Here is a 27,566-nt window from a genome sequence, read left to right on the forward strand (position 1 = left end):
AGGATGTAACATTATAAATATTAAGTATAACGTGCTAATCCGGTTCCTTTTGAGCAAGCGAGCTGACGCCTTCCAGAAGGAAAGGCCTGACTCTAACAGTCGCCCACATTTGCTGGGGGTGCTGGTTGTAGTGACGGCCTCTCAGGCCCAAACCTAAGGGCGTTTTCTTTCTTGACTGTGGGTAGGAGCTCTTTCTGGACAGCTGTCACAGAGCACATGGATGAGTAATATTTATACAAATAATACAAGAAAGGAATAAGGGGCATAAGCTCAGTAGAGGAGAAAATTGCTGAGATGGGTAGAATTCATTCTACTTTCTTTCTACTGATAGAAGAAAAGGAACTAACCCTATATCTAGGAAATTTTAAATATCCTACATGAATCACAGACCAGGCCCTAGGATTCCTTAATATGCGCTACCTTTTCTCCTTAGCTTTCTTATTCTTTTGGTGATTTATTAATTCTGTATACTAAATAGCCTAAAGCAATAAACTGTTGGTTTGCTGGCAAATTTAAATACAGTATATATGTAAACAACCTGCCAGGATGAAGACCAATGGCTTTAGAAGGCTATACCCAAAAGAATTATTCAACCAAGTTTACTGATATTCTCCAGGAAACAAAACTGAAATAGCAGTTTAAATTAATTCAGCCAGAGCTAAGTCATCTGTTTTAAATTATATTTTTATATGATTCATATTATCTAGAAAAAACCCCACAAACAATACACCTGCTGGAGATTAAACTGAAATTCATTACCTATTTTCTATCACACACTGTGCTAGGTGCTTGCACATGAATTCTTACTTAATTATTCCAATAACCCTGTAAAGAATGTGTCATTTATACCCACTGTATTGACTGGAACACTGAAATTCATGGGTTAAATTATTTGGCCAAAGTGACATAGTACACGGTGAAACTGGCATTACAGACCTGGGTTGGGCATTAATTTTCAAGATTCCTGTAACTACACACAAACCATGTGAATAGTTTCGGAAGATATTTATACTTTTCATAAAAATAAATATTAAATGACATGTGAAAATACTTAAAAACATAAATAAAAAACATACACACAAAAGTCTATATACAGTATGTTCCTTATTTTCTAATACATATTTTAAGAATAAAAATATTAAAGGAGTACTTCTGAATATTGGAATTACAGGTGTCTTGTTTACTTTTACATTTTCTAGCATTTTCCAAACTTGCTACAATAAACATATATTACTTTTAAAATTAGAAAACTATTAATCAGAAATAAAAACTTGACCATTAAAATATTACAAGTACTGCAAAAACTTTCAGGGGGAAAAACTTTACTTTATTCTTTATCCATCTACCGACAGCCCCAAGTAACTGCATGAGCTGCGTGATCACTTCCAGACGCGGCTCCTGCCGCCCGGGAGCCTGAGGAGGAGCGGCTGTGCTGCAGAGGATGGAGGTGCAAAGCGACCCTCCCCCTGCCTGGGCGGAGCAGCTCTTTTGCGCCCCGCGAGCTCTCGGACACCCGGACCCTATGTGCTCTGTGCTGAAGTACGCCGAGAAGCAGAAGGGACTTCCTACCAGACGCGGAAGGGGAGACAGGTGAGGCGCAGTCCGGTGCAGGCTCTGAGCAGAAAGAGGGCTCCAGACTTGGATCCTGGACTGACTAACCCCACGTGTGACACGTGGAATGAGACACTTAGCTTACACGGTTGTAAAGAGGTTCAAATGAGAACCAGACAAGAGGTCACAAAATGCCCTGTACATCCAATGTACTCAGTAAAAAGTAAGTCCTAACTTTTTCACTTAAAAATGTAACTGGAGAATTCGATTGTTTCAAAAGGTACAATAAAAAGCAGCAGCAATGAAATTCTTTAGAAGCTGAGTTTCTCACACTAAGTACTAACAAAATTTTGGACACAAAATATTCTTTGCTGTGGGGACTGTGCTGCGTATTATTTCTAGCATGTTTAGCAGCATCCTCGATACCACTGATAGTCCCCATCCTGCACGGAAAATCAAATGATCAGGGAGGGGCAGGAGTGGGGAGAGTTGCCCTGGTTGAGAACCATTGCGTTAGTGAAGCTAATGATCTCAGGGCCTGGTCCCTACGGGCAACTGGCAACAATATTTAAAGATAAAGGTTAAGAATAGTGATGAGGCTTGAAAAAAGTGGGAAGGATCAACTGAATACAGGAGGAAGAAAAAGGCAAGCAGCCTGTGCTTCCCCTAGACCCTAGTCCGCAATAAGGAGTGCACTTATATACAGAACACAAGCTCTGGAGGAGGGGAGACCTGGCACTGCAGCTGTTACCTGCAGGGGTACTTCGCTGTGTCTTTGGACAGGCTGTTTAGCTCCAACTCCTCATCGGTTGTTAGTTGCTGACAAAAGCCTGGACGGGCACACACAGATCGGCTGAGCGCCTGCCAGCTCCCTCAGAGATGCAGGGGGACCTGAGGGATGGAACGCTGCACTACAGACGTAAGGACAAGAGGAGGACGGTCTCCCTGCATCTTCGTTTCCTTGGCGGACGTGCCTGCCCCAGCCCGGCCTGTGCCTAACGAACAACGGCTCGGGACAGGGGAAACAAATGCGGCGCAGGAAGGGCTCAGAAGTCGTGTAGGGTGGGAGAGAGACCCTTACTTTCACGGCCAGCGGATCTTCTGTTGCCTTCTGATGGGTTAGCAGCAGATTTCACAGCAACAACAGAAAAAGCCAGAGAGAAAGTGACCTGAGCGTCTACATCTGTACTGGTTGTCCAGAGCATTTCTTTGTGTTTCCGGGGGAAGACATTCTCAGAAGAGTAATTCTGGGTAAGCTAATGCTAATTAAACCTAAAATTAGTAATGATCACTCACAGAATTTGTTCCAAGAACTTGAAGCTTTGGTTCCCCCGATTCCAGAAGCTTCGCTACCATGTGAAGAAAGCTTTCTACAAACGGCTTGATGCTCTGCGAATGGCAGGCCATGAGAAGCTGGTCCAGCGCCTCCATGGCAATCAGAACGTACCTGCGTGTGAGAGGGCAAGCGTGTCAGAGCGCGTCCGGCCGCCTTAACTCGGGGCGCTTCTCACCGGAGGGGCTAAAGTAGGTTTATTAAGTGCACAGAACATAGGGAGGCGAATTCAGCAGTTGCGAAGTGGAACCTCACTTCTCCCGAGCCCCGACGGTCTCAGGTATACTAAATCAGCCCTCAGGCCGAGCGGGACGGCACTAGACTGTGCTCCTGCTCCTCCTCCTCCTCCTCCTCCTCAGGGCTGTCGGAGCTTCCTTGTACATTTGTCTTTGTAAACAAAGACATTTTCTCTTTTCCAGACTTTTAACCATATTTTCTGTATCTGATCCAAATAATTATTATAAGCAATGTGCCTACATTTCCAACATTATCAGTATCTGTAAACATGAATATATAAAACATCATCAGCAACAACAGATTATAAGGAAGTGTCTCATAAATTTACCTTGCAATTCACTGAATTTTAAAGCTTGTACTAAAAATTAAAAGTCAGACTTTAGTTAACTTTGCTTCAGTAATCAACCATAAGACTATTTGTGTCAAGACTCCCAAAAATGTCCTACGTGGTAACAGCAGAGAAAGCCAACACACATCCCCCGGAGAACAAGGTGCTCTGAGAGGCCAGGACCACAAAATGACAACATGCGGAGGCAGTTACCCTGAATGACACAGATTACCACTGCCCACGCTCATAGACGGGACTAGGTGGCAGACCTGTATTTATGAGGAGCTTTACAGCAAGCACCACTTCAAATCGGCAGGCTTACAACTTCTGAACCTTAACGCCTGAGCCTACTATAATATAGTTCTCTTCCGTAACTCTTCTGAGAGGTAAAACCGAAGCTGTGTTAAAAATCTGTTGGTTAACAGGGTCCTTCTCTTGGTTTTCAATTTAGAGCCTGGCTTTTAGATTACTGTGTCAGACTAATAGACTAAGGGAGTCAATTTCTGCTACTGCCATTAGAGAAGTCTCAGAGAGTAATGGTGCTTAGGCTAAAGCAACTCCATTACCCGCCAGAAGTCTACTCTTACAATCGGAGCACCAGGGAAGGAATGAGAGCCGCGGCATCCATACGGTATTACCCTTTTCCTTGCATGGGACGCTGTTTGATCCTCTATATACAACTTTTCCCTGGCTAGATGGCAAAGTAATTTAAGGGGAGATTCAGCCCAGGGAGCGTTTCCCACAGACAGACTGCTAGCAGCAATGACCTTCCTTACCCAGAGCGGTGTCGGACAACATCCCTGCTCAACCTCTCTGCCAGGTAAGAGCCGATTCGATCCAGTTTCTCTGGGGCAGACACTGCATAAAAGGTCAATTTCTCCATATCGGCTTTAACAAGGCCATCCTAAAAATAAAACAAGGTAGAGGTTATCTATATTTTCGTGCTTATTTTTTGTATTTCTAAGTGTTGCTTGCTGCATATTTCCCTTTCTGGATTGGCGATTAAGCCATATTTATGCTGAACCTTTCTGGGTACGGCCTCCTCAGTGGTGATATTCACTATTCTGGATACCACTTCGCCAGACGGTGCACGTCTTTCAAAGCTCAGCAAACCTCATCTCTCGGAGAATGCTTCCCAGAGCTGGCCAATCCCCAGGGACTCGTCCCTGCCTGAAAGGAAGCCCCCCAACCTGCTTCACTGAGCCTTCCACTTACTGACTTCCGCACTGTGATTTAATACTTAGCATGCCTTCGCTTTGCATCGGTCAGCGGAGGGAAAGCCCCTTAAAGACAGGACCCGGGTCTCAGGGCTTTTTAGATGCCACAGATGACGCAGGCCATCTGGCAGCCAACAGTATTTAATTGATTAGCCTCCTCAAATAGCTGAATGTTTAAATCAGATTTGATTTAAAATCAGGTAAAGCTCATGAGATATATAAAATAATGTTAAGACAGCCAAAAGGCTTCTATTGTTGGCTACCTTTTAAAATAAAGCAAATTCTGGAAATCAAGCCCATGTTAACAATTTTTATTCATATCCACAAACACTAGACCAAAGGAGTCTTAGAAAATTTCAAGAGTGGCAAAACAAAACCTTTTAAACTAAACCCAGTTGCTTTGAAACCAGTAATCTTCTACGGTGAAGTAACTTGTGTAAAAATGTGTAAGAATTTAAGTAGAAAGAGAACAAACTCTGCCTGGAAGATTCTTACTTCACATTTGAATTCTGTTCTAAAAACTGTGTGTGGCCAGTTCTATTCTTCCTTCTCCCGAATCCCAACCAGAGAGCATCCGAAGCTCCTCCGGGAGCGCCCTGCTCTTCACGTCCCCGCCCCACGTCCGTCCACAGGGTACGGTCTGTAAGTGCGTGGTCACTTGTCTGCGCGTGTGGTGAGCGCAGGAAGCCGGTGAGCGGTCACAGGTGCACCTGAGCATTTCGCACAGGTAATCTGGCACCGGCTCGTCGCGGTTTGGTGAGTGCTACTACTTAAATTTAGGAACTACAGACAGAACATCACCTGTCCATCGTTCCAAATGTATGCCTAACCTATGAAAAGGATCTGAAAATCAGACAGCAAGCATTGGTTGTTTAAAAGCAAAAGAAAGAAGTATAAAAATAGCAAGAGTACAGGGTGAGATTCAGGGGTAAAAGTAGAGAAATGAAATTAGGGAAACCTTAGGGAGGTCAGCAGGGGGGAGGATGGGTCAGCAAAGGGTGGGGTCGGTAGATGTAGATCAAATTACTTTTGGGTCTTCCGGGAATATGTTGTCCACCAGGCGTTTGTAGCGAGGACGCAAAGCAGAACAGCAGCAGCACACTCCTGTCCAAGAGAACAAAACCAGAAGGTGCAGAGGTTATTCATCCTGTAAATGGGCCCAGAAGTTCAAGTTTCTAAATGTTAAGGGTTATTTAAAATAAAGCGGGGAAAGTTCAAACTGCCACCAACAGAAAAAGGCACACGAATTCAGTTACTGATTAGGAAATGAGAAAGTGTGGCCTGGCCAGGAGGCTCGGTTGGTTGCAGTGTCGTCCCCTCCATCAAAAAGGTTACGGGTTCAGTCCCCAGTCCGGACGTGCAAAGAAGGCAACCGGCTGATGGTCCCCCCGCCCCGTGTCTCTCCCCCTACCCTCTGAAATCAGTAAACACACACTCCAGTAAGGATAAAAAAAAAAAAGAGAGAGAGAATTAAATTTCTTCGCCCCTCCCCAAAGATACCAGGTCAAAATGAGTACACTAATGAGTTATTCCAAAGCTCAAAACCAAGCTGTTTTGGGGCGTGTGTGTGAAAGTAGACACACACACACACATACACACACACGCACACCCCCTGCAGAATTCACCCTACAAATTTATAGGCAAATACATAACCGCTACCCCCTTGCCGCCTCCCTGATCCCACACTACCCTCTGCACCCCTTCCTCCTGCCTCCCCTACTCCCCACTCCCTCTGCCGGACCCAATTCCCTCAGCTCCAGCCACAGTGGTCTTAAAAAATGACAGTTCACTCCTCGCTGGTGAAAACAGCTAATACTTTTATCTACATAAGAATCATATAAGAAGCTTCAACAGATGGGAAACAAGCTCAAAGGAAAGCCCAGGAATGCTTTAAAATGCTCACAGGCTGCCCTGTATCCCTGAGTTGTTGATGTCTTAGAAGGAGCACTGGGTCTGGACCCAGGAGACCGGGGCTCACTCTGGTGCCGTTAAGTGTCTCCACGACATCAGACAAGGCACCCCAGCTACCGGGGAAGAGCTATGGAAGTCGGAATACTCAGCTTTCTTGCCCTGCAGACTTATAACTGAATAGCAATTCTGGTCTTGAGCCATTACAGGATTATTCTCCTGATTTAGGAAACGGGGGTATAGTGTCACTGTACAAGCGTGCATTTGCATGTATTGAAACACCAAGACACGGCACGAGAGAACAGCTGAGCAGGAAGCGAGACGGGCTCAGCCCTGAGCAGACAGCTGCTGCCACCTTATCCAGTAACGCTCCGCGGGGCCCCTCCAGCTCTCGCCTCGCTCATGAAGTATGTATGTGCCACTCACGCACGCAGCCACCCCCCCAGTGCCGACTGGGCGCCGGGCACAGGCCACAACCAGCCTGACCCAGGCTGGCAGTGGGCGTCAGTGGGCGAGCTCTTCGCCCTCCCAGTGTTTCATTCGCGCCTTCTGTGCGGCATCGTGCTAGATGCAGTCCACTCTCAGGCTGACAATACAAAGTCCTATCCACTGTTCAGGATTTTTTTTACTTTATAATAGAGGACACACAATACCAAAGAGTCCATTAGGGTTTTCTCCCCCATATTAACTAACACCAAAATACCTGAACTCTCTTCTAGAGTCCAAAATCGAAACACAGGTCTGATTATTAGAAAGAAGAAACAAGGGTAACAGCCAAATAAGCCGAAGCCAGACTTCTGTTTACTGTCCGTAACACACACAGGCGTCAGGCCAGCGTGAGTACGAGGACACCGGTTAAAATCAAACCTGCGTGGGAGGCTAACGCCCACGGGGAACTCAGTGAGGTGCCGCTGCCGCGAGGGAAGCTTACAGCCTGACAAGAAGATGAAAACGGATACTTTGCTGACACCAATACGAGCCCAAGAAACAGTCAAGGCCACGGGCTGTCAGGGACAGCTGGCAACGGGACTAAAAACCAATTCTCAGAGCTGTGGCCTTCCCATCAGGATGGGAAGTTACGTGACTTCCAATAGTTAAGGATCCTTAATAAGCTATTGTTTCATTTACACTGCCAACGTCTGCTATTATATATTGCTTTTATAAATGTGAACTTGGAACACACACACCATGCAGGCCTCCCTTCAGAAAGCTCAGGTCTCCTGGGGACACGAGGGAGCGGAAAGGCCCAGCGCCAAGCGGGCGGCCCGGGGTGCAGGGCTGGGGCTCCCCCGCGGCCTCGCGCTGCCCAGCCGGGCGGGCGGGCTGCCTTCTCCTACTTCGCGGATGTTTTCTCAACAGTTACACAGAGATACTCATCCTTTTTCGTATTTATTGGGAAATTAAATACAGATGTACACAGAGTTCTCCTTAAGGGCGGAACATACAGGGAGCGCTCAGTACAACGGCAGCTGCTCTAGCGGTGCAGCGACAGGGGCACTGCCGCAGGAGGAGCCGGCGCGAGGCCCTGTGACACTGTTCCCACCAACGTGATGGCCTCTGCCGGGAACTAAGCTTGTGAAAAGCACAACAGACATCCCAGATGGGTCACAATGAGCTGCCAAGGCCGACGCCGGCGCCGGTGGGGTAGCCGCCCCTTCCCGGCCACCCTGCGTACAGCGCTGCACCAGCGGTCACTCACAGCATGACCCGCGTGCTCCCACCCGTTCTCGCCGAGCGGCTGCCGGCCCCTGTCCGGGAAATGAGGAGACGGGGGCTCCGGGGGCCCGTCTGTCCATCACGCAGCTGGTAAGGAGAGGGGCCGAGAGGCCAACTCTATCTGATGGCTCCAAGGGCAGCGGCCGCACTAAACTCAAGCACCGAACGGTTTCTAAATCAAACACTTCGGCCCTGCACCCAGCACGACCGGGGACCGGACGCAGGCGCGAGTCTGACCCAAGGGGAACACAGCCTCGTGCAGGAAAACAAACCGCCACTTCCAGGCTCCTCACAACGCCCCGAACGAAACGAAATAAAAACACCTTCTTGACCGCTTACTGTAAAGGAGAAGCTACCAGCTATAGAGAAGATACAGAAAACCAGGCTGAAAACGTTACACTTACTCAGGTTCCTATGAAATGAGAACATATGGACGACATTAGGAGGTTAAAACAACTCTGTCAACAGTAGTCATAGAAGAAGTAAGTACCAACTTTCTTAAGTAAGAGAAGAGCGCACTCATCAGCATCACAAGAAGAACGACAATGCGGTGGACCTACTCAGGCACAGAACTGTGGGTGACTCCCTTGTCGAAGCCAATTCATAAGGCTTTTCCAGTTCAGCTGCAGGGACCGGGACATAGTCTCTCATGTTGTCAGAGACCGTTTTCTAGGCGACCTTCCTGCTTCCAGATCCTTCACCTGCTGCTCAGGAAGTGCTGAGTTCACTTTACTTGTAATTAATTAGCAGAGGGCACTAACGTAATGTAACTTATCCAACTGGTTGTTGATATCAAATATAAAGCTATCAAGAACTTGATAATATCCATATCAAATTCTGCTCGCAGGGCCAAATGGCTTCAACAAGATACTGTTAAAGTACGTGCTCTGCTGGTTTAATAAGAGGGATTTTCATAAAGATCAAATAAAAAAATAAGCACATTTAACACCTGCCCTCCTTAAAGCGTTCCTTTAACTCCTCCTCATCCCTGCTTCTTAGCTCTTCCCACAAAGTCCTCACATTCCCACCTCTTCCCAACTGTCTCCTTCCCGAAGGAAAAAAGGGGCGAAGCATATGCCCCAAGTCTGAAGCAACTAGCAGGTCTGAGTCACGAGTCCCTCCTTTCGCTTTAGGTCCAGCACATAGGAAAGCGACCCACTAGTCTCCTGCAGCAGGTGGGATCCAGAATCCCGCTAACGATACACTTCGGAGAATCGGAAAGTCTATGAGAAAATGGAACTGGGGCAGAGTTGAAAGAGAAAAATTATGACCCCCCCAAGAAGTGCCAGGCTCATGGGGGAGCTGCTCAATAAACGGGGAAATCCTTTTACCTGCCTCTCGGGGTTAGGAGTACTAAATTGATATATATATTCCCTGGAATGTAGAAGTCACTTAAAAACATGTGACAAAGTTTTTAGTAAAATCTGCATACTCCTAAATTTAACATTTCTTCTTTAAAGACGCTCAAAGATGAGTTCTTCTCCCACGGCCTCTCACACCATTCCCACGTGGACTCCCCAATGTCCCCCAGTCCCCACCTCCCACAGAGCTCGGAGATGCGTCGACCTCTAGCACCTTCCTTCTTGGACGGTGAGATTCAGAGTGAACTTCCAACCTGTCCCAATCTATTCAGAGAAAGCCAAGGAGCAGCAGAGGAGCCCTCGCGGCATGGGTCAGGCGCACGGGCACACAGGTTCTGGGAGAATTCTGCTCATTTCTCAGGGGTGGGTCCGCCGGTGTGTACTCCTAGTTTGTGACAACATTGGCTTCCTATGAAACTCTAAGTTCAAGGGTTTGGATAATTAATAAAGACCCCTTTAAAAATAAACTACTTATACTTTCAACTAACTATATTATTCAATGATAATTTAACTCTAACTGGAAATAGTAATGACTCCATTAGTAAACTACTATTAACCTATTAGTGTCTCTATTATTAAATACCACCACGGCGCCGGGTACTGGGGATAAATCTATCCTCTAAAACAAAAGTAACTTACTAACACTGTCACTGGAGTTGAGGAATATTCAGATGCTATTATAGGAATCAAGGTGTACGACTCTGGATTAGGGTGATCTGTAAAAGCAGAAGATTACAGTATCTATACCTTCTGCATAGCACTTACCTTTCCTCAGTTAAGTCTTAATTGTTATGCATTAGGAATTCAAAACAACTGGCATGTTTAGGGCTCACTACATTTCATACTTCTAGCGGGAATGGCTGTGATTACTGGGTTCTAGTCCTTTACGTGCATTGCTATCACAGCACCCATAACAACTTACTGTACTTATTTATATACGTATGTCTTTAGAACTAGAACGTGACTCCAACATAAAGCTCATTGCTTATTCATTGCTGTGCACGTCTGAAATACAGCATTCTTACAAAAAATGTTTCTTTACTAAATGAATATAGACCCAAAGTTAACGGATAAAATGAACTTAAGATCTGCTCTAATATGTGCTACAAGAATCAAAAAAACGACAAAAATAGTACACTGTCCACTAAGTAAATGCCGGAACAATATAATTTCTCTGACGCAGAGACGACAGTATCAATGGAATCACTTGCAACCCGTAATGGTTTATTTTTAGACCTGGCAGAGGACATCAGTTACCAAGGTGAAAGAGACAGACTGTTTCTTCTATCAGATTAAAAAATTCATCACTTCAAGACTCTAGCTCTGTGGCCTCCAAAATCTTCTGAGAGTCTGCATCCCATACATTCCCTTCAAGGTCAAAATTAAAAGTCAAGTTACTCAGACAGTTAGTGCCAGAACAACACGCTCACTTCATACAATTAAAACTCACACACAGCCCTCCCGGGTACCAAACACTGAGATAAATGTTATATATAAAGCCTGCCCTAGGGGTGTTATGCCCTGGCTGGTTTAGCTCAGTGGATTGAGCGTCGGCCTGCGAGCTAAGTGTCGCTGGTTCGATCTTCCAGTCAGGGTACATCAGAGAAGGAAAACTCTGACTCCAAAAAACCTCCGCTGCCTTGCGGCATACCTCTTCAGGGGAAAGGCTAAGGGAGTAAACCCCGACAGAAAATCCGGAGCCGGAGTCCCTAAGGCGGTTTGACATTGTAGTCAACACCGGCAACTCCTGCGGCGCACCTGAAACCAAGCTGTATTGACTCCGTCTTTCCCTTGGACCCTTCAGCTGCGAAGAGAGGGGGGGGTCTGCTGCATGGGCAACAGCAGACCCTCCATATCACCCTGCCCAGGCTCTGTAGCTTCAGCTTCACTGGAGAGGACACTCCAGCGTCATTGCAAGATGTCGATTCAACACGGGAGGAGACAGATACCGTGTCACTCCCGAGTCGGACTGCACAGCCATTCTCGGCGGTGCAGATAGACTCTTAAGAAGCTACACCATCGTCTCTCGAGACGGACGGCTGCCAACGACGACGACCTAGGGCTGTTATTAGCACAATCAGAGCTACAGGGGATTAAAAAGAAACTATCTGAAAGGACAAAGGTTTAAATGTTGAATTTTAAAGTATGTGGACAGCATTGGAAGACAGGGGCCACCCGATGTCAAACGGACCGCAGGGCCCCAGGATGCAGAGCAGGGAAAGTACTTCCGGCCCAAGTGAAGGGAGATCCTAGGGAGGACACGGGCTAGACCTGAGGGCCGCCCCGAAGAATGAGCAGCCTGAACTGTGAGGGTCGGCTGGGGACGGTGAAGGACAGTTACAGTCCCACGGAACCAAGCAAGCGCCACAAGAGAGGACGGCACGTGGAAAAGGCAACACGCATTTTGTAGCGACCCAGCGCTTAGGAAGGAGGGGAGGTGGGAGGAGTTTAGTAACTAATGAGACGGGGGTCAAAGAAACAGGAACAAAGTCAGTCTTATCTTCAGGAAAGTGTTCCTTTTAAAGAGATTTTAATCCATCAGAGGAGTATTTTATTACAAGGTTCTTTCCACGTGTAATCCTACGCCTCCTCTCCGCTCCTCCTCGGCTCACAGGCACGAACGCCCCATGGAAAAGAGACGGCAGCAGAGCAGCACTGGGACTCCAAGCGCCGGCTCTGCGTCCAAGGACGGCCGCGCCCTGGCCCCACAGCGGGCACAGCGCAGACAAAGCCGTCCCTGTCCTCAGAGAACAGCGGCCTTATGCACTGTCAGCTGGTGTCTGGTCTGCACTCAACATCTGTTTCTCCCCCACTCTTACAAGTTATACTACAAGAATATGTATTAGACCGTCTCCTACTTACAAAATCAATGTGCAGACTTTAAACCTAGAACTAACTTTATCATATTTAACTGAAAAAATTAAATATTACTCAGCAGAACTACTCAAGGACAAGAGCAATAAAATGTAGAATACACTGGCTTTTAGAAACTATAGTCCTGAAGACTGTATGTGAAAAACCTTCTGGAATCATCATACGGGAAAAAAATTACCACAAATATTAAAAGCAGAAAATATAATTCTCCGCTCGTTCATCTGATGTTGGCTTGGTTGGCAGAACAAATGAGAAGCCACCCAGTGGATGACACAGCAACCGGAGCTGCAAGCAGGAAAGACAAGTGCTCCTACCCTTGTCCCACCGACGCTGGGACCAACGCTGGGACCAACGCCGGGACAGGGCCTGTCGGTCATCCCTCCTCCTCAGACCATGTCTGGACCCTGCGAGCCACAGACCGGCTTCAGCCGTGCCCAGGTGACGGCCTGGAGGGCAGCACAGCGCTCCCGTGTCCTGATCGCCAGAGGTGAGTAAACAGACGCGGCAGAACTGGAAACTGAAATAGTGTGCTGTCCTTTGTAAATTTAACATAGAAAATATTAACTAAATGTCCTTTATGATATCGGTAGCGTTATTAAGAATTACAAAAGGAATCACATTTTCTCCATATAATTTTTTTTAAAGGATATGAGCAACAACTTTCCTTTTGAATCCAAACCATCGTACTACTATGTTGAGACTTACTTTGCATAATTAATATATTTTGAGGAGGGAAGAATTATGTAGTGGTAGAAGATAAATTTAAGCATCATGATTAGCCGGGAGAAAAACAGAGGAAGGGCAAAAGGCAAATCAGACCACTGCGTAGAACTTAAAAGTGGAACTGACAAAGTGAGATACTAAGCACTAATGGGCTTTAGAAGACCTACTTAAGACACAACCTAACAAAACTCTAGCTCTCACACACACACACACACACACACACACAATCTTCAAAAGCAGATCTAATGCCCACCTCGGGAAACAGCTGGCAAAGTCATTAAGGGTTCTGACAATTTCTGTTTCTGGTATGTATTTCACGAAATCTATTCTTCACTTCTCAGAGCAAATCTTGGTAAATGTATAATATAGCTGACTTATGAACAATACCAGGGGTAGCAACCAACTCCTCACCTCCGCTGTAGGAAAAATGTATTTAACTTTTGACTCCCCCAAAACTTAATAATACTAATATTAGCCTACTGTGTTGATCAGCCTTACCAATCACACAAACTGTTGATTAACACATATATTGCACGTTATATAAAGAGGTGGATAAAAGTAGGTTTACAGTTGTGAATGCATGAAATACAGTTGACTCTTATATTATTTATTCATTAATCATTGTGTTACTTATTTGAGCATTTACAAGACTGTACCTTAGTGCACTGTGCCACTGTGACATTCTTTTGAATTAATAAAGCTATTGTAATAATCATAACCTGCATGTGTTTTTCTATATGAACTGTGAACCTACTTTTGCCCACCCTGTACTGTATTCTTAAATAAAGTAAGTTAGAGAAAAGAAAATGTTAAGAAAATTGTAAGAAGGAGAAAATACATTTATAGTATTTACTGAAAAAAAGTCTGTGCATAAGTGGACCCACGCGTTTGACACCTGTACAGTTCAAGGGTCAACAAAGGCAGCCAGGAAGGAAGACAGGAGCGGCTTACTTTAAGAAGTGCTACCTGTTGGAGGACCGAAACTTAGGGGTTTAGAAATCCCCATGTTGGAAATCAGAAGGCAGAAACAGACAGGACAGAGCCCCGACTGGCCAAGTGGAGGCCAGAGCTCCCCTGCACGTCAGTGACTGAGGTGGCGCCGCGGTCCCAGGGCGCTTAACTAAGGCGAGCGGTCCCTCTTACACACGAGGGACTGGCGGTGCTGTTCACCATCTGCCAGGACAGCGGCACACGTCCTGACCATCACAAGCACCCCAGGACCTAGGATTATCCTACTTACTGTCGTACACTGAGCACTGGGATGTGTCTAAAGGCATCAAACAAAATAATCAAATTTTCAGTTACAGCTACAGAAGGAGGAAAAGCGGCAACCCTCCAGCCAAGGCAGATAAAGAGAGCTTGGGGAGGGGAGGAAAGACAGGAAGCTGGTAAAATAATAATTTAGAGCTTGCCTACACTTCAATCTTTCTGGTATACAATAATTATAGCCTTAATATCAAATATTGTAATAATTTTTGTGGAAAGCTCATTAACTGACAAATTGCCTAGACATTTGTAATTAAGTGTTTTATAACATGCCTACTATAGTCAAGGTATGAAGGTGGGCTTCATGAAACGTGTAAATAATTAACCAAACTGGATCTGGACATCATATCCTTAAAATATAACACAACTACAAGAAATCAAAGTTACAGACAAGATAACTATTCCTTTAGTAAAATCAAAAGATAGATGCAAACAAAATCATAACGTAAAGTAACTGAACCACCCCCCCCTCGGTCTTACAATCAGGTATAATAAGCAGCATTATATATACTTAATTAGGCTGATTTCCCACTACACTCAACACAAACACACCTCTGGGAACAACGACCACCATCCTCAACTTCCCGCACCAAATCAACATGTGTGCGTCTTCTGTTCTCCCGTGACGTGTTTACTCTCTTAGAGTAAAAGGTTATGTCACAAGAAATCCTTCCTAAGCAAATTTTGTCTCCACAGTACAATGCTTTCTTCAGGTGCTCTGTGAGCCATCTGAAGAACAATTCCCTGGAGTATTTTTTAAGCTGAAGCCTCCCTAGCCCCGACCAGGATATTCTCAGTCAATCTCTAGGGACAGGATACCAGAATTCCTATTCCTAAAAGTCACCCCTCCTTCCTCTTGTGACCATCACGCACATCCAGGGTTAGGAGCCACTGCCCTGAGAGCAGCTCCCCACACAGTGACGGAACAGCTAAGCCTATGGCCCTTCCTGCTTGTGTATTTCAGGTACTTGGGATACTGTTCTTAGCTAAGTTACGCAAAAGATAAAAAGTTATGATACAGTCTGTACCTTAAGATCATCTAATCCATTAAAATAAGTGAGTCTTATAAAGACCAACTGAACGACAGACGAGAAACGCTAGGGCATCTGGAACAGCTTCAGAGACACTGCCGTGACGAAGGCTCGTCGCTGCCGACAGTGCGCTGGTGTGTGCGGCTGCGGTCTGGGCACGTCCCCAGGGCTCTGACATGAGGCCCCCACAGCTCCCCGTGGCCTAGAACTTCTCGGCAACCTGCACCGGGTGCTCCCACCCTGCTCACCGGCCGGGGAGGTGAGGCAGCAGATGGGACCTAATGCAGGCTGCTGCTATTTTCATTTTCAGGCTCGGATACTTCCCTTCCGAATGAACTTGCAGTGCAGGTAACACTCCATGCTAAAACCAGAGGAATGCCTAAAATTCCAACCCAGTCATAATAACAACCTTTCATTCCTCCTTCCTCCTCAGAAGTTGCTTCAATGTGGCATTTCCAATTTGTGAAAGTAAAAAAAAAAGATGACATTTTCCAGAAACCTTTAAAAAGGCTGTGACATTTATGTAAGGCAAAATGAACACAAAAATGAGTTCGAAATATTTTAAGGACTCTTCCCTCAACAAATTAAAACGCCTGTATTGTGATTATGGCAAGCTGATACTGCATGGTTTCAGATTCTTAAACTTAATAATACTCCATGTGAGTTAAAAAACCCAGAGATTAAAGGACCTTCTTAATTAATAATTAAGAGGTGAAAACTGGAATTTCAGAATCTTACCACTCAGTACCTTTAATTTTAGCAAGTTTCCTAATGTTCAGCAAAGTGAGTCCCACTGAATTAAAAAGTGGGGAGAAGGAAAGGCTAGACATCTGGGGGTTCACACTTACAACCATTACTCAAGTAATTCCCAGGGCTCTTGTTTTACACAAAATCAGGCCTTTCCATACACTTAAAACATGTAAAATGTATGGTATACAAATCACATCTTAACAAAGCCAGTTTTAAAAATCAGTTTTTCCTTCATCCTATTTATTTGGCCTTACCATGTAGTCTAATGAAAAAGAAAAGGGCAGGGGTCCCTGCAGTTTAGCTAAAGCACTTAATAAACAAAACAAAACAAAACAAAACAGCCCCACCTTCGTTGGAGCTTCGTCCCATACGCCAAAGGTCTGCAGGTTTGGTACCCAGTCAGAGCACACACCTGGGCTGCAGGTTCGATCTAGGTCAGGGCCCCTATGGGAGGGAACTGATCAATGTTCCTCCCCCCACCCCACCTTCCTCTTCCTCTAAAATCAATAAACAACACATCCTTGGGTGAGTATTTTAAAAAATAATAATAAAAAATTTTTTTAATTGTTTAAACAACCCAAAAATACGATTTCTGCTTAAACAAACTAAGGCACTATAGGAAAACAGACCCCTAAATCAAAAGATGCTAACTTGTCAGTGCAATGAGCATAAAGAATCCACCATAGGCAATGACTGGGACTTTTTTCAGTTAGCTAGGTTGATTTATTTTATATTAAAAATCCTCTCAATAGTTCACAAGAAGGATATGAGTTATTTCAGGCAAAATTCAAAACATCTTTAAAATTCCCCAAATATGTAATTAAATATTTTTTTAAATTTCATTAGTCAGAGGGTAACAGAAGTGTTAGATCTGTGAGGGTGTTTGTAACTTCCGAAGTTATTTTTAGAACAAATACATTTAATATACAAATAGCATTGATTCTTCTTACAGATTTCATAACACCCACAGTGTCTCTGCCATATGTTGAAGATTTTCATTTGAATTTAGATTATTAAGTTTTCTGATCAAACAGTAAAGGACAAGCTAGGTGGCGCTGTAATTGTGCATCTAAATGGAATGCATATTTTTGAGTTATTTATCTAAAGTTTGAAGATAGCAAAATATAAACTAGGATTTGTTGAGTAACACTTAGAAAAAGGGTTTAATTAAAAGAATACTAAACCCCTAATTTAAACCTTCAAGGTTCAGTGCTGGATATAGTCTCCCCGCACTTCTAACTAATGCACAGCAAGTCTGAACACTCTGTATTCGTTCCATACATGAGACTTCAGTAGCACAAAGTCAAGAGCCTAAGACTTCTTGAAATTTCCAAGTATTCCTTTATCACACATACACATACACACACATGCACACACACTATGGTCACAGTTAATGCACACAATTGATTTTTATGTTAATCCAAAATCTAGAAAGGCAATCTCATCTTGTCTAATCAATATTCTCAAATGAATCATAAACCAAAATGTGATGCTACTGTAAGATTTCAATGTATTACTAAATAGTATTTTCCTCAAGTTCAAAGTTAATACTTATTACTACTAATGCGTGGAAAAAACAAAAAATAAAAAAGCTTTCTGTGGCACTGCACACAAAGAACCTAGAACTCTGTATAATTTGTAGTATTCATTTTATTATTGCAACTATAAAAAGAAACTTCTCTTGAAAATATTAAAGAATTGCTTTTAAAAAGTATTTTTACTTTTATGCAAATACTCAAATTGTTAGTGCCATTTTAGATTAAAAAATTAGTCTCAAATTGCAAAAATTCAACAGCCTAACCCAGCGTAGTCATCCTCACCCCTCCCCAACGCCCTCCCCACCCTAGTGCTCGGCCCCTAACCAGCGTGCTGCTGGGACCTATCCGCTCGGCCACAGAAAGACACGCAGTATTTCTGTGCTGCTGGACAGAAAGCCCAGAGCCTGTTTACTGCATCGCACAGTCAACACCCAGAAATCAATGGATGGGGGCTGGGGGGTGGGGTCTGAGCTGCGTAAGGGGTAAAGTCAGTCCCGCTGAAAGCTCAGAGCTACCTGCTGCTCTCAGGTGACAGCTCCAGTCTCTGCACACCCTCAGTCCTCTGTTCAGAATAAGGCAGTTCTTCGGCACAACACTGTATCTGCCACCAGACAAGCACTCGGTTCTTCCGGGACACACACAGCGATGAGACGTCAGGAAGGCAGCAGTGGGGTAGGTTTCTCATGGTTTAGTTCCATCTGAAACCCTTCAGACTGCAGATGGGGCGCCGCCCGGCTCCAGGTTGCAAATACCCAGGGGTTACAGAACAGTTTACAGCCTCAACCAAGTATCATGTGACAATCTCTTCCGCCTGCTGGGGGCGTGACACGGCAGTCAAGGACTTGAGTGCAGGACAGTACACACCATGGTGGAGATACATGATCACCTTTAAGTCCCAAAGGTTTAAAATAGGATGTTCTTCTAACACTTTGTAAATGATCACTGCCACAGCACCAGACAGTAAGACGCCCGGCTTATTTTCCTTTACTTGCCGTAGCGGAGTGTTCCAGACGCTTCCATACACCAGCGGACCGCCACGCGAGCCTTTCAGGTCTCGTCAGGCCCTGGCTTTCATGATGCCCGCCGGCTCCCACTCTGGTTCCTCTGCCTATTCAGTCCTTAAGTGGATATTTTCCTCCAAACTCTGTCCTAAGCCTCTTTATTCTTTTTACAAGCTTTTCCTTTAGTTCTTCCATCCACTGTTATTCCCAAAAATGCACCCTGCACGTCCTTAAGGGACTACACACTCGTCATACCCTAAAACGAACTCGCTTCCCACCTCGGTTTCCCCCAAGTGCTCTCCCTCCACAAGTCCCTCCATCAGACCAGAGCAGCTCACTCACAGGGCCAAGCCCGAACCCCGGGAGTGGATCCTGACCCCCCCCCCCCCCGCACGCATCCGGCTAACCGCTCAGGGGTACCGGCCCCACGGTCCCTACAGCGAGCCCTGCCACCCCCGCCACCCAGTGCAAAGCCCACGCTCAGGCAGCCGCGCTGCACCAACAGCTCGCCCTCCAACCTGCCACACGTGTTTCCATAGCAGCCCGTGTCCCTCTTCTAGGGACGGGTCCCCACCAACACACGCGCACCGCGGGCCGCGGGCCGAGCACCCCTATCAGAGGCCATGCACGCGGCGGCGCAGGAAGCGGGGCCAGCGGCACGGAGCTCCCCGCCCGGGCAGGACGACCGCAGGCTAAGCTGTGGGACCCGGCGGCGTCCCCGGCGGGGCCGTCACGCATGAGGGTGCCGCGGGGTCCTAAGCGTCCAGCGCAACGGCCCCGCGGTGAGCAGGGAGCACGCGCCGAGGAAAGGGCAGCCTTGCCCCCTGTGTCGTCTTCCCTTCCCCAGCACAAGTGACCCACGTTCACTGGCTGCTGGCCGTGTTCAGCTGCACGACTCCCCTCCAACAGCCCCCCCAAAACCCCACTGCTCCTGTGGTCACCATTCCCAATCAGCTCCTAGCTCTGAGATCACGCAGGCGCACGACGTCACTTCCACGCACCTTGGCGTCGCAGTCTGTCCCCTGGACTCTGCCACACCCACCTCGGGGTGCCTGCCATCTCCCGTACTCACAGGCGCCATCCCTGTCTATAAACTGGACAACCGCCCCCGAAGCGAGGGACGGCTTTACTGACCTGTGCCCCCCCCCCCCCCCCGGCGGTGCCTTGCAATGCGGGCACTAAAACATCTGCCGACTGAATCAGTCCCGAGGAGAGACCCGACAGGAAGACAAGGCGAGCGGCCAGAAAACGCCCGGAACTCCGAGGGCACGCTGACCGTGCCCGTGACCGCACCCGGCTGCGGGGAGAAACGCACAGCTCCGTTCCCGGAGGCCAACGGCGCAGAACCGGGGAGATGCCGTGAGCTAGAAGGCTGTGGTTTGTGTGTCTAGGTGCCCAAGCTTCGGATTCTAGGACAGCTCCTGCTCTTGCCGGCGGGGGTACCCTACTGTCTAAGCCTGTACAGTTCGGACCTTCTGGAAGTAGCCAACTCACCCCCCTACTGCAGTCAGCTACCGGCTGCAGCGACCGCTTCAGCACCGTCTCACACCAAGTCCCGATGACGCGTCCATGGAAGACCATCTGAACCCACTGGCTCCAAAGGTACCTCAGGAGGCACCCGAGCCCCCCGCAAATGCGGGTCGAGAACAGCGTGGACGCCAGAGCTAGCAGTGGGAAGCCGCTATGCCAGGAACCAGAGCCCCCAGAGCTCTTGTACAGGTAACAGAAACAGAGCCGACCGGGGCGGACTTCCACGTTTCTTCCATCACTCCTGGCCCTGAACTCCATTTCCTGAAGCTGGTGAGGAAAACAAACCTGGCACTACTTCCCAAAGGTGCGCCCATCCTTGGAAGGCCATGCAAAAACCCAGATGGCACCGAGGAAAAGGTGGCACAGACAAGTCGCTTAAGTCTCTTTCTCATCTGGACTGTGAACTGAAGAAGAAACTGGACTTCTGACGTCCCCTGGCCCAGCCAGCTAACGGAATGGGAAAAATCCATAGGGACTTGGGCTCCCCAAGTCCCAACTATTATGCAGTTACCTGGAGTGCCCTCCTCTCTACAGATGCCCTTTGGGGACCAGGTGCAGCAGATGGCAGCAACCCAAGAAGCAACTATCTTGTCCTGACAACATGCCGATTCTAGTAACATGTTCATAAGGTATTTCTACCTCTAAAACACAATTACATAAATTCTACTGCATCTAAATATTCCTGAAAGATACTGTCATTTTGCATTAATAAATCAAATAGCTAGTAAAATTACTTATAACTAAGTTCATAAATCAGTTTAAGTCAGATGTCATAAATAAGCCACTCCTTTCAACTTCCAGGCCGGCCCTTTAGCCTGGCAGAGTACCGGTTGCAAAGTTTGTGTGATCCCAGCAACTGACAATGGCAAACTTGAATACCCTGTATTTCATTTTCTCTGCCCAGCAGGAGTGAGATCCATTTAAAGTTAAGTTCAATCTGAGTGCAGAGAACTTTGCAGCAAATTGTCAAGACAGTTGTTGAAAAAGCCAATTAAATAGCAGGGGTATGAAGAACCCTTAGCATTATCCAAGAAAACTACTGCAGCAGAAATACCCTGGGGTTCGGGGTAATGAAAAGAAAAAGTGATTAACTCACCAACCAAGAATAACAACAAAAATTAATGGCACTTAGAAGGACGGAAGTCCTGTTGGAAGACCACAGAGCAGAAGGTTTAATGCCTAACTTTAGAATACAGCAAACTCTTGATTCAATGAAAGAAACCCGAGTGGTGATTCCTTCTTTAATAAAAAGTAGAATCCTGCTACCTAATAATACTTAAAGGGAGAGAGCAGTTAATAAACAGGCGAAAGGGAGAGCAGGATATCCTACATGGAAACAGGAAAAATAATAACTGCTCTGGTTTGCTTTCGAGCGCAAGCGAGAGCTGGCTCATTTCAGAGCTGAATGAAGCTGGCAGACACGAATGGTAAGGATCTTGACAAGTTTGACATGTTAATCATAGGAGGAGCTGCTAACACTCATTTTGAGATCGTACTCCCTTCGAATTGTATTTGTTCTAGAGCGCACAATCATTCAAAAAAAAAAAAAAAAAAACAGAAAAAGGAAAGAAAAGGAACCTACAAACTCCCTATAAATTAAACCCACACAATGATTCATCTCACCCTTTCAAGGTTTCATGACTGAAACTGCCACTTCATAGATCAGAAATGATTTCTTCCTTCCCACGGCTAAGAAGGAAGGAAATCCTACCATTTGCAATAATATGGGTGGACCTTGAGGACATTTTGCTAAGTGAAATCAGTCAGACACAGAAAGATAAATACTGTACAATACAAAAAAAGAAAAGAGAAAGTATTTCTTCTTCCGTTTAGAATAAAAGACCACTGATATTCAGGAACAATATAGTTTACCAACCACTGCTCAGTCATCACAGAATTTCACAATTCCTGGTATGACACCAACAGCAATCAAATGCACTGTTTTTCTAGGACATACATGCGGCCAAAACTCTGTTCAGTTACTCAATACTCTTTTTTATGGGCTAAAGGAAGAACCAGTTCAGGGTAATAGTTTAATGTTCATTTCAGGTTGTTGAAAGAATTATAATGTTTGGAGACATTTCTGGTTGTCACACTTGGGGGACAGGGAGGATTACCACTAGCTTCCGGACAGGCCCCCATCAAACAAAAAATTAGCTGGTCCAAGGCATCGACAGTGCAAGGATTGAGAAACTCTGATTTATATTGATCTGCAGGCCTGCATTTGCATTCTCGTCTTTGGCCTTGCAAATGGTACAGGCATACTGGCTAAGGCTCTAATCATACATTATGAAAATTTCATAACACCGTTTTTATGGGGAAAAAGTTACTTCAGATTATGATATCCGAAGACTAACTTCTCTGACCCTGGTTGAGACTCAATCAATCATTTACGCAACTCTTACCAAGCACCTGCTATGTAATTAGGCACAGTGTGAAGCAAAACTTACAGTGTTGAAAGAAATCGATAGTACCTGGGGACTGCAGATTCAGCCACTGCCTGGCCCAAAGCAGCGAGCAGAAAAAGAGAGTGGGACTTTGACGTCAAACTATCGAGTTCCAATCCCAGCTGTCCCACTGTCATTTGACATGGTATTCCACTTCGACTTCAATCTCTCCATTTCTACAGTAGGTCAAACAGGGCCTCTCTCAAAGTGGGAGATGACTAAAGATAGACAAAGCACGAAGTATACTGCCTGGCACACAATCAGTACTGAATAATTAATTCAAGAGCATTTTTTAATTTTTAGAAAGAGGGCGTGGGAATCTGCTAGTATGCCTATAAAATAGAGAGCCACTGTACCTGTGATTGGTGACAACCTGAACGCCAACCTGAGTCAAGTTTATTGCATGGCATAAAAATTCCTTCAGAGTCTGCCTCCTATCTCCACCTGCAGCCTTATCTCCCACCACCTTCATGGTCTTCAATGCAGCCCTAAGGTCCCCATAAGTGGGGACAGATTAAAAGATGAGACCTGATGGTAACTGTCAAGCCAAAGGTCACTGGGAGAAAGAACATTCTTCAGCTCTAACTGGTGGCACACACGGGTGCTGGGTGTGAGAGGGAGAGGGAGGGGTAGAGGGAGGGGGTGAGGGAGGGGTGAGGGAGGCGGGGAGGGGCAATGAACAGACAGGAAGGCTCCAGAGCCGGTCATCTGTGCTCCTTGTGAGGAGGGGTTACAGGGCCCAGATTTGTGTCCAAGCTCTGGTTCTGCTGCACATGTGACTGTCATCAAGTTACTGAAACTTATTGAGGCTGAGTCTCCTGATATGCAAAATAAAATAAAATAAAATGAATGGGTTAATAAGCTCTAACACTTCTTCCACTCAACATTCTGATTCAGGCTTTGAAAATCTTTAGGATCAAAACGTTTCTTAACAATCCTTGGAAGGGAGAAGCATGAAATAAAGGGTTTTAGAGAAATGATGTGTCAAATTATAGGTTTGTAGGTTTTAAAAGACTGTTTAGTTAAACAGTCTTGAAATCTGTGCTTAGTGAGTGTTGACAGTGACATGTGTGACAACACTGACATAGGTGACAACACTGTGTGACATACATGATGCCACCGCAGCACTGTTCTTGTGTCTCCCGTCAGGAATCCTCCCGGGACGGTGCTTTCTGAAGGAGTCTACAGCTCCCCAAAATCACTACAATTAGGTTACAATTAATATTCACGAGAGACGCCATTGCTTAGCCTTCCAGGATATTCCACGCGCTCTCTCGGATTCTACTTATCACTGAGAGCATCGATATTCCAAATAAGTGACAAAATGGCAATAGTGCCACAACTCTCTGACTTGGAGCAACGGTCACTTTCAGAATTACGGAGTCTGAGGGACCCTAGTAATCATCTCCAACACTTTCACGTTTCAGAAAGACATTACCTTTGTTTCACTAAACCCTTAAGGATTCACTGGCTAGGTTTGTATAAGTCTCTTATCTCATTTGACTTTTAAAAAAGGTTGCTTATTTGGAGAGGGTTGCCCCCCCCAAAAGCATCCTTAAAGAAAGTAATAATTTTGCTATCTCTTCTTACGTACTTTAACATGATGGAAATGTCTTCTACACACAGAATTTTGTTAAAGTACTACTGTCCCCTGCACGATCCCAGAAATTCTGGGGGTTCTGGCATCAAAAAGAAAAGACAAGATGAACACTACTGATTTCACAAGGGTACCACCGATTAGTACCACACTCTTATGCAATTATAGAAACTGTACCATAATATTAAAAGTGATGATAAATAACAAGCGTTTTACTTGCCTTCCAGTCCTGACACGAAATCTGCATTCTTAACTGCAAAGTACACGGCATGGCTCACCCTTCATCATGTTTGCATTGCAAATCATACATTTTAAAAGAAACAAGTTTTCTAGATCCACTCTGTGAACGTAACGCAAAATGTGCTTGATGTCATAGGACTGTTACATTGCCATTCTACCAATAAATTCCACATTGAAGAGGGGATGTGCTTATCCCCTCCAGTCTGCTTTCTTAGAAAGAGATCAGCACAGCGCTCATCGCAGATATTCACTGAATAGCATCGTCATGAATTTAGAAATAAACTGACAGTGATCACGATAACCCTCCAATCCAGACGAATGAAAATATAAACTGCCGACCTATTCACTGGACCCAAAATCCAAGAACAAGAGTTAAGGACACACGGTACTGTGTAAGAAAACAAAATCCACCTTACCCCCATAAGGAGTTAGAAGTAATCTTTACATCAAGATTATTTAAAGATCTGCCATGTTCCCTAAACCTTTCCGGTATCAGGAAATAATTCCTCTTTACCCCCCACTAGATAACACATGTGTTTGAGGGTGACCTGGAAATCCACTGTCCCACATGTCCACCAAAAGAAAGGCAGTCAGGAGCCACGACTTCTAAGAAGTATGCGCTCATCAGTAACACACTCACAAATCTTTCAAGATTCTACGATGCAGAGAACACTGCCTCAACAGAGTCCTACTTGAAAAGACTCTCAAATCAATTACAACGACGCTTTCTCTCCATCCGAGATCAGGATGGATCCGTCCGGGCCGCTGAGTTTAAAGTCCCACTGCGATTCCCCGGGTCGTCTGAAAATGGGTCACGAGTACTACTGTCCAAAACGCCTCCAACACTCAGCGATTTCCAAACTTTCGGGTCCCTCCAGAACACGGAGGGCACGTATTACAAATGCGGATTCCGGGGCCCGAACTGCGGAATGTCATCCCAAGCCAGCATTCTTTCCGACCTGGGCAGGTGGTCCGACAGCCGCGCGCTGGAGCGTCCATCCCCAGCAGTTCCCCAGAGAACATACACTTCGACCGCCCGGACGAGTTACGCACGGCGACCTCGCCAAGGCTGCGAGGGCTTGGGGTGCCGCCGGGAAGGACAGTGGGCTGGGCCCGGACCCCCGGGGCCGCTCCTCAAGGAAGTGACAAGCTGATGGCGACGGGGCCGCAGTCATCTTAATTTTTCCATAAAGTGCCACTTTGCTCTGGAGGGGACTGGGAAAGACCTTGGACTTAAAAATCCGTGCGGTCTAGAGGACTCCACGTTTCGCCGCGAGCAGCCCTGCGCCCTTAACGCTCGAGCCTCAGTTTCCCCGTCCGTGCAACAGGCTCTTATCCGCCCCCCCCACCCCCCAGGAAGGCTAACCCGAAGCGAAACTAACTCGGCAGGTCGCGGGCACTTCCTGGCTCTCCGCAGCCCCGCCCGGCTTCTCGGCCGCCCCGGCGTACGACCCCCCGGACTGAGCGCCCACGGGCCCGCAGCCTCTCCACGCCGCCCCCCGCCCGGCCCGCCCCGCCCCGCGCCCGCCACTCACGGGTAGGCATGGTGACCCCCGAGCCGCGCTCGCCGCGCTCGCCGCCGCGCCGAGACTCAGCGGGGCCGCGCAGGGCGAGCCGAGCGCACCATGGCACGCCGGCGCCGAGCCGCAGAGCACCGGACGCGGCGAAGGGCGAAGGGCGGAGGCAGCGGGCGGGGACCCAGCGGTTCCGGCTCCGAAGCGGGGACCAGTTGCCAGGGCCAGCCCAGCTCCGCGCCGGACGACGTGCTGGCCGTCCGCACGTCGTGACGTCATCACGTCGCCGCCGCCCAGGCCCCGCCCCGCAATCGGCCGAGCTCCGCCCAGCGGCGGTCGCCTCGGAGCTTCTGGGTTTCGGGGCGCACGGGGGCCTGCAGTTGGGACCCACGGGGAGGATGGAGCATGGACTAGCTTCGGGCTTCGTTTCGTTGTCAGGCCGTAGTGATCTGAGTGGTGGTCGCTTCCGTGAGTCCGTATTCGAGGGGCATCCGCAGGATTTGCTTCTTGCGGTCGCACCGCTGTAAGAGGTTTGCGAGGGCAGCCGTCGCGTCCGGTGCGTGGGTACCTGTGGGCTTCTTCTTTTCTGAGCCGCCGCGCTTGCCCCCCGCTCTGCGGTCTGACGGCCTTTTTGTTTGTTTGTTTGTTTGTTATTTTATTTTCCGAGACGCGCTGAGGGCATTAGGGGTGATGGCTGCGCCTCTGGGGCGAGGACAGAAAATGTCATTTCCTCCTGCGCTCCTGCTGACTCTCAGGGAGATTCTGGGCGCCAGGAGTTAGTGTCCTCTAGAGAAGGCTGTCTGTCTCCCTGGCGGGGCCGTTCGTCTGGTCTCTCCGGGTGTCATTAATCATTGATTGATCTGACAGCCCCCCAGCTGAGCGGACCCCGGGAGCCTGGAGCTCTCGGCGAAGCCCGTGCGCCCTGGCGAGCTGCGGGCAGCCTGCCCCGGGAGACAAGGAAGCACGGAGGTCTGCAACTGTCGCTCAAACTGCTTCGGGAGCCTTTGGTGCCAGAATCGCCTGGGAACCTGTTTAAAGGACATTTTTAGGTCCGAAGCGAAGCCCACTGGGTCACAGTTGAGGCTGATTCAAAGACGCGTTTCAATTTGAGAACCTTTGTCTTAGGAGGCTGGGCCCGCGTTCCGGTTAAGGAATGATACTGTGCAGTGTTGGCAGGAGAAGAGAAAGAAGAGCAAGAGCCAGGAAGGGCTTGGGGAAATGCGTCTTGAGGTAGACTGTGAAAAAAGCGGTTTAAAGTAGCAAAGACCTGGAAGTTCTTAAAAGAGATTGGGACAGGGTGGAGGGCAAGTTAGCGTGAGTCACAGAAGCTGGTCAGAGGGGAGTGTCTTGCTAATGGCAAAGGCCAAACTACAAAGTACTTGACCAACACTTAACCCTCCAACA

The 27,566-nt window shown here is 47.0% G+C and overlaps 1 protein-coding gene across 1 annotated transcript in view; it reads right to left on the reverse strand.

Moving 5' to 3' along the window:
- EFR3A (EFR3 homolog A) overlaps positions 1-26,211 on the reverse strand; it is a 65,304-nt gene extending 39,093 nt beyond the window's left edge. Inside the window, exons 1-5 of the mRNA XM_090283352.1 lie at positions 26,184-26,211; positions 25,608-25,853; positions 5,694-5,770; positions 4,226-4,353; positions 2,848-2,998 (exon numbers count right to left, since the gene is read on the reverse strand). Of these exons, the coding sequence (XP_090139478.1) occupies positions 2,848-2,998; positions 4,226-4,353; positions 5,694-5,770; positions 25,608-25,671 (420 nt within the window). The 5' untranslated portion in view covers positions 25,672-25,853; positions 26,184-26,211. The remainder of the gene's footprint in view (positions 1-2,847; positions 2,999-4,225; positions 4,354-5,693; positions 5,771-25,607; positions 25,854-26,183) is intronic.
- Positions 26,212-27,566: the final 1,355 nt, after the last annotated feature.

This window comes from Furipterus horrens, unplaced genomic scaffold (assembly GCF_987537825.1).
Source record: "Furipterus horrens unplaced genomic scaffold, mFurHor1.1.pri manual_scaffold_7, whole genome shotgun sequence".
Taxonomy (NCBI): domain Eukaryota; kingdom Metazoa; phylum Chordata; class Mammalia; order Chiroptera; family Furipteridae; genus Furipterus; species Furipterus horrens.